At 44.3% G+C, this 15,458-nt stretch overlaps 2 protein-coding genes across 2 annotated transcripts; both read left to right on the forward strand.

The window, feature by feature from the left end:
* The first annotated feature begins 236 nt into the window (after positions 1 to 236).
* PRELID3B (PRELI domain containing 3B) lies at positions 237 to 13,029 on the forward strand. Its single transcript, XM_008160524.3, has 7 exons — positions 237 to 387; positions 4,208 to 4,376; positions 5,573 to 5,662; positions 6,098 to 6,168; positions 6,283 to 6,385; positions 7,771 to 7,895; positions 12,913 to 13,029. Exons 1-6 carry the CDS (start codon positions 356 to 358, stop codon positions 7,888 to 7,890), a joined length of 585 nt encoding a protein of 194 aa, XP_008158746.1. The 5' UTR covers positions 237 to 355; the 3' UTR covers positions 7,891 to 7,895; positions 12,913 to 13,029.
* ATP5F1E (ATP synthase F1 subunit epsilon) lies at positions 10,813 to 14,593 on the forward strand. The gene is made up of 3 exons (XM_008160523.3): positions 10,813 to 10,962; positions 12,913 to 13,039; positions 14,443 to 14,593. Exons 1-2 carry the CDS (start codon positions 10,931 to 10,933, stop codon positions 13,034 to 13,036), a joined length of 156 nt encoding a protein of 51 aa, XP_008158745.1. The 5' UTR covers positions 10,813 to 10,930; the 3' UTR covers positions 13,037 to 13,039; positions 14,443 to 14,593.
* Positions 14,594 to 15,458: the final 865 nt, after the last annotated feature.

Here is a 15,458-nt window from a genome sequence, read left to right on the forward strand (position 1 = left end):
CCAACTCTGCCCAGAGGTCAGCGCTCCCCGCGACGCCCTCGAGGGGGCGGGCCGCCGGCCGCGCCTGCGCAGCACAGCAGCCTCGCGGCGGCTCAGGAGCTGCCCCCGAACTGCGCCGACGCGAGCGCCCGGCGCTAAGGGGCGGGGTTTGGTTGCGCCGCGCGCGAGGCCAGGGCGAAACCCGGGCCGGGATAGGGCGTGGGGCTCCGCGTCGGGACGTCCTGGCGTCGGGCCCGACGGCGCGTGCGCGCTGCGCGGCCGGCGAGGAGGCGAGGAGGCGAGGGGGCAGGGCGGGGGCCTGTGTGGCCTCTTTGCCTCTTTGCGCCGCCGGGACACCGCGCAGGCCACCGCCACCATGAAGATTTGGACTTCGGAGCACGTCTTTGAGTAAGTTTGGGGCGTGGGACGGGCCGGTGGGGGACGCGGGGCAACTGTGGAGTGGGGTGGGAGGGGAGGAAAGGTTGGGCCCGAAGTGGTGGCGAGGTCGAGGCGCCCCTCAGGAGGCTTCCCGGCGTCGGGCCGAGCTGGGGAGCTCGACCTGAGCCCCACGGGGTTCTGGGGGCGCCCGCGCAACCCTGCTCCCGGGAATGGGCCCCCAGGACCTCCAGGCCCAGCCGCCGCCCCGCCGGGAGGGGGCCAGAGGCGCGGCACCTGCGGCCGGCCCCCGGGGGGCGGGAGCGTCGCCGAACACGAGTTCCTGGACGACACTCGGGCGAGCAGCCCCCAATTTGTCCCCCTGGCTTCCAAAGCCCGGACGCGGCCCGGGGACCCCGAGGGCGTGTGGGCTGGGTCGAGAGTCCCGGGCGGCCCCGCCACCGTTTGGGTGGAGTCTCACGTCGGAATGTGACTGGATGAGCGCGGGCGACCTGGAGGCGAAACTTCCGGCAGCTCCTTGCCTGGAGGAGCTGCCTGGGTCGGAGTCCGAGGTGCAGCGCTGCCTCCTGCGAGCCTGTGACCTCGGTCCCCTTCCGTCGGGGACGCGAAGGACGAGGGGCCGACGGGGCCGCCCGTGCCCGCAGGTGCGGGATGCCTCGGAGGCCGCGCTCAGGGACGGCTCTGGGTTCGCCGAAATGTTCCGTCACGGAAGGGGATGGGCCTTAAGCCCATGGGTGCTGGGAATTAAATTTCCTTCTGGGTCTCTGGCTCCACGGACGAAAGAACCACACGTGTAATGAGTCGGTCTGTCGTTGCCTGTGTGCGCCTCGGTCCGCCCGGCACGCCAGCGAACCTCTCTGAGCTGCCCGCTGGAGTCCACGACCTTGCGCGAGGAGCCACATTGTTTTAGCTTTCATAGCTCTACAGTATGTTTTAGTGCATTTGATTAACAGTATTTCAAAGGGCGGTTTTAAAAAAAGTTGTAAACTTCTTACTTACTCAAGAGTCCGCTGGGTCCTGGAAAGCGTGGAATGTTAGAATCACAGGGAAGATTTCTTTTCTTACTAGTTTATTATCGTTCTGGGGGCAAAGACCCTGAGTTTGTAGTCTTTCTGTCATTCTTCCACCAGGACACATTCTTCACTGCTCCGTTTCAGCCCTGGGGACCAGGGGTGGTTTCTTCCTTGTGATCCTCTTCCAGGTTTAAATGCTTCCATTGTTGGGACTGTGCCTCCTTAGAATATTCTTCTCTGTCTTCCCTAACACTCTATTCCCTGGCTTGTCCCCAGCCCCTCTCTGCCCTTTTTTCTTTAATGTTTCCAACGTTCCCATTCGGTATAAGTATTCAATGAGATTCGGTTGTTGGCCTTCTTGTCTAGCATTTTATCAGTGAGTCTTAATCTTTTTTTTTTCTTTCTTTTTGCCACAGACTTCTCTGAGATTTGAGGAAAGCTCTGGGCTCTCCTCCCAGAAGATAGACATGTTCAAGTAAAAGCTGTACATGTCCTGGGAGAAGAAGTCCTGATCCTGACTCTGTCCAGATATTCAGGGCTTTTCCATCAAGGTCCCAGCTGATTTGTACACACTTAGGGCACCAAAATCTGTACCTTGGGCTTCAGCTGGTCTTGAACTTCCATCCTTATTTTCAGGACCTACCAGACATCTCTACTCACCTGTCCCACAGGCTCTTCAAACTCAGCGTACCTGAAATTAAAGTCATTATCTCCCAAAAATCTTAGACCACTTCCCTGCGTATCCAACTTAAGGATGATCCAATCTAACAACAATGTCTAAGCCATCACTCTGTGTCCTACCCATCTTTGGTTTCCCACACTTCCTTCGGGGGCCTAGCATGTAGTTGGCATCCAGTTGTGAAGTCATTCATTGACTCCTTCAACAGCTGTGAATGCCCACAATGTACCTACCAGGCACTGTTCTTGGGATTGGCAGAATTTGTTGTTTCAGTGGAGTTGCAGTGTCTCCCACCTCACTTTATAGGTGAAGAAATTGACAGGTCAGTACGTCACCACCAAGTTCTCCATACTGCCCTTTGGTGCTATGAATATCTTCCAGTGTGAGATCTTATCACATAATTACACCGAGACAGTTAAAATTAATTGCAGGAAGACTGTGCATCATAATAGGCCTCCTTTGTAATGTTTGAGATAGTTCTATTTCATAAAGCAGTCTTAGTTCAAGCAAGTCAACATGGGTGTTTTCAAGTTGGCTCAGAGAGGAGAGAAGGACTAAATTACAAATACTGTATAACCACCCCAAAGCCATGCAATTATTCTTTTTTCTTTTTTTTTTTTTTTGTGGGGATGAGGGAAAGAGTTAAGTGCAAGGAAACTAGCTGATCATGGTATGGGACTAGATGGAGCCAGGGAAAGGGTTTGTCCAATTTGCATTTTAGATAGTTGCCTTGGTAACAATCAGTGCTTGTCCTGTATCACTCCTATTTGTGAGGGCTATTTAGATTAATAAAATAGCTTCACTTATATAACTGCATTGATTGCTGAGTAAGGCCTGATATTAAAAATAGAATGAGGTTCATTTATTTAATATGGTAGCAAAAATTTAAACATCCTATATAATGAATGACTGGTTGACTGGGGGAGAGGCACAAGCAGGTGGCGCCAGGCCAGCCAGGGCAGATGCCAGTGGCCAGAGGGAGGGGATGGTGATTGTGGGACAGTGGCAACCAGGCAATGGGGGGCAGGGCCAGGCGGCGCCATCCCCTGATCAGCCCACCTGTTGCCTCCCTCAGAAGGAGGCCAGACTTCGGTTTAGGCCCGCTCCCTGTCAGTTGGACATCCCCCAAGGGCTCCCCGACTATGAAAGGGCACAGGCCGGGCTAGAGGACCCCCCCCCCCCCCCCGAGTGCACGAATTTTTGTGCACCAGGCCTCTGGTTACAAATAATACCACTGGTTGTCCAGGATTTTGAGATTTTCCTTCTGTCGATGTCAAGTAGTTGTCAGACTTGGTTCTCTGAAAGTTACGTCGCCTATCATATTCAGTGTAGTTAATGAGGGCTCCTTTGAAAAGGATGTCTTTTGTACAGCCTCCTATTCACATAGGTTGTAGAGTGAACAAATGTATATCACATTGGAATCACCAGGCACATGTGCTTTCTCAAGAGATAAAGATGCTGCAAGTTCCATTTCCATCCTAGAAGATAAGCAAATCTTATTATTTTAAGAAATAGCATATTAGGAGCATCTTAAAAACATTTTATTATCTTTTCAAAATGAATCAGAATCACTCCTTGGAGCAAAGCAATGGATCAAGATTAACTGGAGGGGGTCAGTGTTATTTATTACCTTAATGTAGAGAAAAATACATTTTTAATATGGTATTTAAATCAGTAATGTTTTGAATCTTTGTAATCACTGTAAGAATTTACAGTGCAAATAAGGTCTTTACTCTCGTTACTTTATAGCTTCATGTAATTGGGGTCAGACAAAAAGATAAATGGTATAATTTTTGCCGCTTGATTCTGTAGAATATAATTTTTATGAATTTGGTTCTTAGAAACAAAATTTACATGTGAAAGTAGACATGGGTAAATAGGAAAGATTATTTAAGAACCTGTACTGTGATGCTCCGTAGGCTCTTTTAATCTTTATAGAAATTAATTGTACCATATAACCTGTGCTGAAAAAAGACTAAAATGTATATTTTTACAATTTAGATTGAGCCCCTAAAATCATCTTTTGAGAAAATTTTCCCTAGGTAAATTAAACTTCAATTGCAAAGAATAATTTGATGGGTTATAAAATGCTTAATTTAAAGGTATATTTTTAAATGTTTGATTGTGCTTTATGTTGCAGCCACCCATGGGAAACTGTTACAACAGCCGCAATGCAAAAATATCCAAACCCTATGAACCCAAGCGTGGTTGGAGTCGATGTATTGGACAGACATGTAGATCCTTCTGGAAAGTTGCACAGCCATAGACTGCTCAGCACAGAGTGGGGACTGCCTTCCATTGTGAAATCAGTAAGTGTGTCTTTATTCCTGCAGAAATGTGACTGCTGGGGAGAAGTGTTCCAAACCACATTATAATTTCAAATAGGCTGTGGGAGCACATTCTGAATGTCATTTTTTCATCAGTTCAAATTGTATTATAATAAACTTGAGTTATGAGTGTATAATGAATTGGAAATATTATTACAGTCTTCATGAAGGCACCTGGTAAAACTTCTGAAGGAAGCCAGCTAATGCTCTGTAGTTTAAAATGAGGTATATCCTACTTTTCCTGCTTTTGCCAGCAACTTGAGACCAACAGTAAGATTTGGAAGTAATGGTTTGGTGGGGATTGTTAGCTGACTGTTGTGTGGTCAGTGGTGGTTCGTGCACATAAAGAGAACAGCGTTTTCTTGGACTTCCTGTTGCCGCATTGTTCCAAGATCTGGGCCTCCTCTCCATACATTTCAAAACGTAGTTCTATTCAGTTTCAAGCAAGCAGGCTTTAGTGATTCGATTTAACCAGCAAGAAACTGGAATGCCAGTTTATAGTGTGGGAAACTCTGGTATGATAAGTGGACCCAGCTTTCAGTAGAAGTTCCCTTTCTAGAAGGCAGGTCCACCCAGAAAACAAAAGTACAACATTTTCACCAGGAAGGCACTGATTGCTTCCTTTGTACAAACCACTGCATTAGGTAATGGGGGCCCAGAAATGAGTGAGATTGGGTGATTGGCGTGGGGTCAGGGCACGGGGAGTGACACTCACTGGGTGTGATGTCCTCCTTCATGACATGGCTGTTTCCTGTCTGGAGAAAAGAGGCCATTGCACCCTCTCCTTTGGATGGCTCTAGCAAAGTGCTGACTGGTAGTCTGAGCTCTCCTTTTTCCAGATGCCATGTTTCCCAGACCCTCTGAGTCCCATGTTTCAGCCCCCTGCTCCTTTGTCATCAGCAGGTCCAGCATCCTTCCTCCCTGCAGTACATTCAGTGGGCTGCTTGCTCGTTGCCTCTGGGGAGGGTGTGGTGTGGAGTCTCATCCTATCCATGGGGTGTGAATTCCTGGTATCTCAGATGGTCCTCCTTTCTGACCTTTGTCTGATGCCTCATGGTTTTTGTTTTGTTTTTTACGAAACAGGTTTTTGGCTCAAGACATTAACACATTTTACTTTCAAATAAAATATTGATACAATCCTTCCTCCTCTGATTACTAATTGTGGATGTTTTATTTAGCTGATTGGTGCGGCAAGAACCAAAACATATGTGCAAGAACATTCTGTAGTTGATCCTGTAGAGAAAACAATGGAACTTAAATCCACTAATGTAAGTTTTGGCTTCCTTTTGTTTTATTTTAAACTATTTGGCCTAAGTTTTTGTCACTCTTAGTGTTGAAGAGATGAATCTAGCTCTGTGGGCGTTTAGGCAGTCAGCACTCACATGCTCTGCTGCCTTTGCCTTTTTGCAGCTTAGCCTCACCACTCAATCAGCCTACTTAGCATTTCTAGGGGCTAGCACTCAAAATGATTTGGGATTCTGTGTGTGTTATTACTCTTATAATGCTTTTGTCACATTTATTATTTTTAATAAAAAGTAAGAATGAATGTGAAATTTAAATTCTGTCTACACAGTAATATCAAAGGGGTTTATTTGTTCTTGTTCTGTATACTTAGCAAGATTTGGGTTTGTGAATTAATTTTGGAAATGTTTTTAATCCTGGTTTCCAACATGAACTGAATTTATTTTTTTTAATTTCTATAGATTTCATTTACAAATATGGTTTCAGTAGATGAGAGACTTATATATAAACCACATCCTCAGGACCCAGAAAGGTAAGTAAAAAAATGTTTTAACAAACTTATTTTACAGGTGTTTTAATTCTTTTACCAATTTTTTTTTTTAAATGAAAGATCATTCTGAAACTGTGTGAATTTGTTTTGTTCCAGAACTGTTTTGACTCAGGAGGCCATCATCACTGTGAAAGGAGTCAGCCTCAGTAGTTACCTGGAAGGGCTGATGGCGAGCACGATATCTTCAAATGCTAGTAAAGTACGTGAGGCTGCCCCTTGGTTGCTGTTATTCCTGGGTTTTGTTTTTGGAAGAGCTTAGCAGTGAGCATGTGTTTTCCTCACAAGCCGATTTTCAGCCATGATACAATGAAAATCCATGTGGGCTCTACTTGCACAGGCTCTGGGGCCCGGCACAGCTGGGTGTCAGGCCCAAGCTCTAATTCTTAGCAGCCTTGCACAGTTAAGTTAACCTTTCTGTGCCTTAGTTTACCATCTATGAAGTGGAGGTTAACTGCCCATCTCACAGGGTTAGGCAATGAAGAGTCAATGAGATAACATGGAAAGTGTGTGACCCAGGGCCCAGCATGTGGGAAATACTTAATTACATGTCGCCATGTGTCATTTAAAGCACCAGTTCTCAACCTTTTTTCATTTATCATTTCCCCCATCCCAGATCAATTTTAGACTTTTTTTTTATCACCCTACCCTGTGTAGTTAATTGATAGATAATACTTTATACATAAAAAGGTGGATTTTTTCCACCAGCCCAGCTAATTTTTGCCCCATTGAGAACACATGATTTAAACAAAGTTTAGAGAAAAGGATGCTTAGTGCACCGTTCTATAACACTTAATGTAATCATTCAGCAGTGAGAAGATACTCATAGATAGACGCCCGCTTTGTTCCAGACAGAATACTAGGCTAGACTGGGGGTACATCTGGAAATAAAAAAAATGTGGTCCCTGCCCTTGTGGAACTAAGAAAGGCAACATTCATTGCACAGCGTATCATTAGAAAAGGAAAAGTGCAGGAAGGTATAAGAGTATTTAATGTGTATTCAGTGAGTGATGGTGGCAGCTGCATGAGGGGTGTGATGGTTGTGAGGGCCGTGCAGGGAGCACTTCAGACAGGAGCTGAGTGTGCAGAGGCCTGAGACGGGAACAGTGAAGTGCTGCTGCTGCTGCTCCTGGTGGGACTGCATAGACATAGTGTGCCAGGAGAAAAGGGTGGAGGAAGTCAGGGACCAGATCTCTCAGGATGTGGTTTAAATCTTTGGTTTTAGCACTTACATAGGATTTTGGTTTAAAATACAAACATAAAAAGAAGAGGGGGGGTTGGCTTCACTCCCAAAAAGGTCACTACTCTAATCATGAAATAAGTAAAATATCACTGTCACTTGATTATAGATTCTTTGGAGGACACCTTTTGCATACAAAATAAAAGTCAGTTTATGGAGCAAGTCCGTTGCTCAAGGCATTTATTTGGTAAATAACATCAGGGAGAAGCAGCAAGGACAAAAATGATCTCTTCTGGTGTGGTTTAGTTAGACTTGTAATGCCCCCTGCAACTTCCCTTGTGTTCCATTTATTTGATAGATGCCTTTGCTCTCACTCGGTAACAATAAATGTATTGGATTTTTTTAAGGGCCGAGAAGCAATGGAATGGGTAATCCATAAATTAAATGCTGAGATTGAAGAATTGACGGCTTCAGCAAGAGGAAGCATAAGGACGCCAATGGCAGCAGCAGCATTTGTAGAGAAATGATGAAAGTTGGTATACAACACCCAGTCCCCCAGATCTCTACTAGCTGGCATTATATTTATTGTTATTTAAAAAATACATTAAAAAACTATTTTAGGTAGAATTTTTTTTTTAATAAGCCGAAGAAAGGGTATGTGACTTGATCAAAACAAGGAGGTACGGTGTTTCTAAATAAAAGGGAGCATCTGAAATTATTAGTGTTGTTTGAAATGACTCTGGTTTTGAAGATTCCATAGTTATGTGAGAATTTAACAATTTTTGAAAGGTACTTAGAAATTGGTGTTAGAATATTTAGTCTCCTTTCGGTTGAATTTTAAAGCTTTTCATGCATTGGAACTCTACCTGGCTTTGGACCAACCCTAGGACAAAGCAGAGCCACCTCCAAATAGGCACAATTGCTCTGGTGGGAAACTTCAAGAGGGAACTCACTTTCAAAGGAGAAATTGTATAGTTTTAAAAGATATAAATTTGTATAAAATAACGTACTCTGCTTGCTATAAACCACCATTAAAAACCACAGTGTTTTAATTTGGTACTTAAATGACATTTTTGGAGTTAAAATTATCACTTAAGTAATATATAACTGCATCTTTATTCTATGAAAGAGTACTGTATTGATTTGCCAAAGTTTTGTAACTTAGTGAAGATATTACCTTCCGTGGGTTTGTACTTTATGACCTATATGCTGTATTGTGGGCCGGTTATGTTAACTGAAAAAATAAAGTCATTACCGAAATTTTTCAGCACTCTAAACTTAAACAGAAGAGCAGCTGTTCACATCTTTTAGCATTTCACATTTGTCTAACTTGTAAAATTGCCACGTGTCAAAATCATGGTACTGTAATTGCTAAAACATGATCTGCCAGGTTATTTGAATATAATTACTTTTTGAAGTAATTGTGACCACAGAACATCTTTTTTACATGAGGAGCTGTACATCATTTGAAATTGCCCAAATGATGTCTTGATCTGGGGTACAAATCCCAGGTGCCTATTGTTTTTAATAATAAGGTGCCACTGACGGGGTGGGAGTAGGAAGGGGGGGAAAGGCATTGGCCTAAAATAACCACTACATGAATTGCTTTGTAACTTTTATTTATGGGGAATCCTCATTTTGGGAGCCAAAGGGCCACTGCACTCAGAAAAACAATCCAGTAAATGTATTTTGTTTCATATTTTGTAGCAGTTAATTATCAACCATTAAAATATCTTTGATACTTGCAACTGTTGCTTATAGAGTATTTTTGTTAAAAGGTGATTAGCTTCTTGCCTTTATTTTACAGTGCTTAATGTGATCAACTTCTAGTCAGGTTTCCTTTAAAAGAAACCAGGTAATATATGTACATAAACCACAGAAATAGTATACCAAACTATTTAAAAATTAGTGTTTTTCTACTTAAAATATTGTTTAGCTTAAGACTTCTTGGGGAATTTGTAAAAGCAAGTGAAATTCAATAAGGTTTTTTATTATTTTTGTAACCAGAGATGGTTTTTACAATTGAAATAACATTTCAGCTAAACAAAACATTGCTAAGTATGATTTTTTATTAAAAGTTGCCTTGTACGCCCTAGCTGGTTTGGCTCAGTGGATAAGAGTGTCGGCCTGTGGAGTGAACAGTCCCATGTTTGATTCTGGTTGGGGGCATATGCCTGGGTTGCCGAATTGATCCCCAGTTGAGGGCATGCAGGAGACAGCCAGTCAAGGATTCTCTTTCATCATTGATGTTTCTATCTCCCTTCCTCTCTAAAATCAATTATATATATATACACACACACACACACACACACACACACATATATATACACATATATATATATATAGAAAGTTACCTTGTATGATTTCTGTAAATTATACTTGTTATGAAAAAGATGTAATGAATGCAGTAATGATAAAAAGGTTTCTTAAGTTTTATTCTGTTCGATTTTGTTTTAGTGAGAGCTAATGATAAAACTCTAAATTTTTATTTTCCTGTGTAATTACTCCTTTCAGTTAAATAGCTGGTAGTTTGTGGCTTTTACCTGTAAAGATAGAGATGCACAGCAAGCAAATACATTTGAGAGGACTACACTGGAAGTGTTCACCGAATAGACTCTTGGATTAGGAGCATCTAATCCTATTTAATATTAAAAGTGGATTTTACACTATTGAAGAACCTTTCTTAATAAAAACTTCATGTTTTTTTCTGATTATAATTCTTTAATATATTTTTAATTTTATATTGTCATTGATTTCAGATGAAGGGAGAGGAAGAGATAGAAACATCAATGATGAGAATCATTGATCAGCTACCCCCACAACCCCTGCATGTGCCCTGACAGAATAGATGGGATCAGACCTGATCCGGGTCCATAGGTCTATGCTCAACCATTGAGTCACACCGGCAGGGCTGGTTATAATTTCTTAAATGTGAAAAGCAAAGTAAATTTTTTCCTCCTAAGAATACACTTAATTGTCACGGCTGTATCCCAGCTCTGTGCTGGGGATGAGTCTCTATAAACTGGTCGTGCTGAAAAGGGTTTTCCACGTGTCTGGGGCTCTCCCCCTTTTGCAGGCAGCACAGGTTTTCCTAAGACTCCGGGAGATGTCCGGGCTGGCCACTTGTTCCCTGAAACTCGGGTGTTTCCCCCCACCCCCATGGGGTGCGCCCCACACCGGCCACTGCCTCGTATCTCCCGGTCCCAAACCACGCGGCCTAGCGTTCCCTCCAGCTCTGCTTGCCAAAGCCGGGGTACTACGGGAGCCCGCGGGGCACAAGCTCATCACCCGCCGAGCCAATCACGAGGCGTAGCCGGCCAGCCTGCCCGGGGATTGGCAGTCACGGCCCGTGCCGCGCGCTCCCATTGGCTCCCGGTGCCGGGGGGAGGGGGGGACAGCGGAGGCAGTTCGAAAATGCCGGGCGGGGCCCGAGCGGCTGAATTGGCAGGTCCGGAGCTCCGCCCCTTCCGCTTCCCAGGCCTGACCTTCCGGCCGCTGGGTCGCACGCTGAGCCGACATTGAGGCGTCCTCACGATTCGGTCAGACCTTCCCCCCTCTCGCGGCATCATGGTGGCCTACTGGCGACAGGCTGGACTCAGGTGGGCCCGGGTCTCGGGAGGGGAGCGCGGGGCGGCCGGGGTCAGAGGTCACGCGGGCGCGTGGGGGTCGGGAGGCGAGCGCGCCCAAGATGGCGGCATTCCGGGGCTTAGGGGCGGGCCGGGCGCTGCTGGAAGCGAGCGCAGCCTCGTGGGGGCCGCGCGCGCTACCACCTGCGCGCCTGCCTGGGGTGCAGCCCCGCACCTGGCGCGACGCCCTCCCCTACCCCCCGAGAGACAGCGGCTCTCAGAGCAGGCCCTTTGCCCTTCTCAGGACACTCCGTTGTCAAAGTGACCAAAACTTGGGAGCTGGAAGAATGGGGGACAGTCCTCTGGATGTGACCACTGTTAGCCTTTTCTGGATCAAATTGGGGCCCTTTACAATGGTGCACACTTTTTTTATTTTAAGTTAACTCCGTTGCTCTTACCTGCAGAGAGCCCTGCGCACAGGTGGTGGTGGCTCATGGACGCCCCATTACGGAACCCATTTGAGGACAGAGCATCTGTGTAACGGGAAAGACCCCCGTCTAGGTTACTGTGTTCCCGTCACACCTGAATGTTCTGGCTGCCACCCAGCCAGTGCAGCACCTTGCCCCCAGTGATACACCTCTCACCTGCCCAGATAAAGGAGCACCTTCTAGTGGCTCCTGTGGGTAGAGGCCTGTGAGACACCTGAGCAGCCCAAGGGGTCCTGACTCGGGAGGTCACGCAGAGTTTTGCAGAATTGGGAGGAGGATAGTTCCAGAATGGGTACCGTTTATTAAGCACCTACTATGTGCGGGAAGGGGTGATTCATGCTTTTCAAACGTTGTCTCTCCTCCTCCCACCCACAGGTGGGGCGAGTGTAATTACCCGTCTGTTTTATTCTATTGTTTCTCTGGGTGAATAAAGGAGCTGAAAGATTGAACAGCCTGAAGGTCACCCAATTAGTAAGAGTGGAAGCAGGCATTGGAACGCCTACCTCTTGGCCAAAAAAAAAACACCCTAATCTGAAAACAAGAGAAAATAGACAGCATCACTCTCCCCTCACCCCCTTCCTGTTTTCAAAAAGTGTACAAAGTGAGCTGACATCTTGAAAATAAGATGTTGATGGGCGTCCATCTACCAAACAGGAAGCAGGCTGTTAGATATTTTGCTAGAATTGATGATATTCTCAAAGGACTGTTGCAGTTTAATTTGGAAACGTTGATTGGGAAGTATGTTTAATGGCAGAATTGTGAAACAAGATCCAATATTCTCTGGAAAACCTTTAAATAATCAGAGGGAGAACTTTTAATTCAAAATAGTTTTTTTTCTCTTTTAATTATACATATTTTACCTTGTCAGAATAATATAAAAAGTTTCAAGTAGAGAAATTGGGAGGAATCCCTCATGTTATAGACTCCATTAACATTCTGGTCTGTTTCCTGTGCTGTGGGATTTTAAAAAATATATGCATCTTTTATTTATTTATTTTAATATACTTTTATTGATTTCAGAGAGGAAGAGAGAAAGAGAGGAGAGAGAGATAGAAACATCAGTGATGAGAGATAATCATTGATCAGCTGTCTCCTGCACGCCCCACATTGGGGATCGAGCCCACAACCCAGGCATGTGCCCTGACCAGGAATCGAACCATGACCTCCTGGTTCATAGGTCAAGCTCAACCACTGAGCCACACCAGCCAGGCTATCCATCTTTTATTTTAAATTAATATGTATTAAAGAGGAAGAAACAATATAAAGTAAAAAAACTAAAGCCCACCCATGCTAACACCATTAAGATCTGGTACATTTCTTCCTAGTCTTCCTTTACTTTGTATGGATTTCTGTTGGCATTGTCATTTCTAAATTCAGTTCTATAATAATGTACCCTCAAACCAAAATTAAAAATATAGGAAGAAAAAACTAGTTACACACCAATCTGGCTGGATCCTTGATAATTAACTCTATATTGTCTCTCATTTTCCCCCAGCTACATCCGCTACTCCCAGATCTGTGCAAAAGCAGTGAGGGATGCACTGAAAACTGAATTCAAAGCAGGCGCCGAGAAGTCTTCCGGCAGCAGTGTCAAAATTGTGAAAGTGAAGAAGGAATAATGTGTAAGTTCTGATTGAGTTAGAGTTGCAGCTTAAATTTTGAGAGTACTTAAAAAAAAAAGTAATTTTACTTTTGAACTTGTCTCATTTTTGGTCAGTTAGTCCATGTAGAAGTTAGTGGGATAATAATTGAAAGCATACAGGTTATACAGGTCCCTTGGCAAAATCAAAGAATGTTGTTTGGGGCCCTGACAAGCCAGAAGTAACTGGCACATTGATTTTCAGCTCATTTAGCAGTGCTTAGGTAGAGATCCATCTCATTTTAATTAAAATTGTTTCATTTGCACAAAGTCAAATAATCTGGAGGATAAACTCCCCATTTTTGTAATTGCTGTTGGCGTTACATAAGAGTTCAGGAGCTTGAAAAATTATAGCTCTTTGTGTTTTTGTTTCCTCCACACCTGCTAATGTTCTCACAAATCGCTACCTAATGAAGGGCTGCAAGTACAGGCAAGGGTCCTGCCATTTATCAGGCAGTAGAATCTGCAAGACCCTCGGTGAGCCCTGCTTTGCCAAGTGCACTCTGCTCTCAGAGGGTTTGGCCATTCACTGCTCCAAAGACATTGGCAATGCTAAGCTCCATTCTGCACAGCACAAGACAATTTTGTACATTTGATCAGTCAGACTTTTGTGCTCTGAACTTCTAAAGTGATTTCCTCTATAAACCACTTTTTTGAATATTGTTATTTCAAAGATAAGTGAAGTAAATTACCAGAGAGATGTTTTCCAGATTTCGTTTTCTTGTTTTGCTTTTTAAAAAGCTTCCGACCCACAGTAGCAGGGAAATGTGATAAATATTAATCCTTTGGCAGCTTGTGGTTATGAGCAATTTTACTTATTGGAACTGTCTTCCCTAAGCGCTTCTCATTTTCATTTTGAATTAGTAAATATTTTATTACCAGTCTAGAGATACAGTGTTTTGAATTTAGTCCTTTTTCTAGGGGCTCTCTGTATAATCTCATAATTCTGAGTGATGAGACCAGGTTTTATGTGGGGTTGTTTTGTTTTTAACAGGAGCTAACTCACAGCCCTGCTCTGCAGCATAGTCTAGCCAAACCCCGCATCTCACTCCCATGACCTTGTGATATCCTTGGGTCAGGAAGCGGTGTCCAGGTCCGTAAACAAAACGTTGGCCACTCTCCATATGTCCTGCAGGGGATTCGCCCCACCCCATCAGCAGAGGGGGATTTCAGTGTCTTTTAAAGGCAAAGTACTTTCTTTATTGCTAGGCAAGTGTTTGGTTTTACTTAAGGCCCCGCCGAGAGCCAAGGCTCATCACCAACCGAGTGAATTGAAGCCACAGTTACGTCATATAATTCACTGTAAGGAGGTTATTTCCCCCATTCATGTCGGGTTTTCAAGAAAACACAGAGGACTAGCAACTTCTGCCTTTTCTTTTCCCCTAGACCCTGCCTAAAGCTGGAAGTGCTACATTTCCCAGGTGAAGATGTGTGGGCACAGGTTATGGCAGATGGAAAACGATCTCACTTCATGGGGAAAATAACACTGTATACGGATGGATTGGCAGTGCCAATAAACTGAAACATGCTTCCCTCAGGCTGCTGTACTGGTTTCTCTATGGGAACTGTCTGCACAACTGCTGGGCCGGGACCCTGGGAACTGAGGTGTCTCAAGTAGGGGAAGCAGCTTTATATCCAGTGACCAAAGAGATACAGGAAACAGTTTGAAAATGTCTCAAAATAGAATAGAAAGTACTCTTTTTCATGACATTAACCGACAATGTCATTAAGGCCCTGGCTGCCCCTTATCTCTGAATCGGGCGGTCGTGTCAGAGCCGTGGTGGGTCATTCCCCAGCGTCGCGCTTGGTGCGGGCAGGGTCTATAGGTACTGTGCTGCTTGGCCAGTAGCTTAAATGAAAATAATTACTAAAGTCCTCGATTAGAAGAAAAATATTAAATTGTAGTACTTTTTCTCTTGTGCACTTAAAACCTGGTCTGATGAATGAATCTTTACATTCTGGGAATATTGCTCATAGGAAATGAGGCACAGCCTCACTCACCAGCTTATGGAGCTAATGGCCAAGCTGAAATTAAAATCCAAGGCTCCTAACTGCAGTCTCGGGGTGATGATTACAACAGTTAGATGGTGTTTGCGAGGTGACTCATTTAGTCATTAAATATTTATGGTTGAAGAATTATTGCAAGTGTTTTGTTTTTATATTTCTTTGAAACTTGGAAGCAATTGGCAGAGTAAAACTTCATTGCAGAGTTAACTGCTTAATTTTAACTGTTTTTGGAGAATAGAGAACTAAGTTTGAACAGGAAATTTTGAAACACGGTTCAGTTCGCACACCGGGACCAGTTCTCACCACGGCACTTCAGCTAATAATAATTTTATCAGGGCCACTTAGCAGTGCCAAGGAGCCCAGAAAATGTCTTTGTTCTCAGCTCATGGAGAAGA

The sequence above is a fragment of the Eptesicus fuscus genome, chromosome 12 (assembly GCF_027574615.1).
Source record: "Eptesicus fuscus isolate TK198812 chromosome 12, DD_ASM_mEF_20220401, whole genome shotgun sequence".
Classification (NCBI taxonomy): domain Eukaryota; kingdom Metazoa; phylum Chordata; class Mammalia; order Chiroptera; family Vespertilionidae; genus Eptesicus; species Eptesicus fuscus.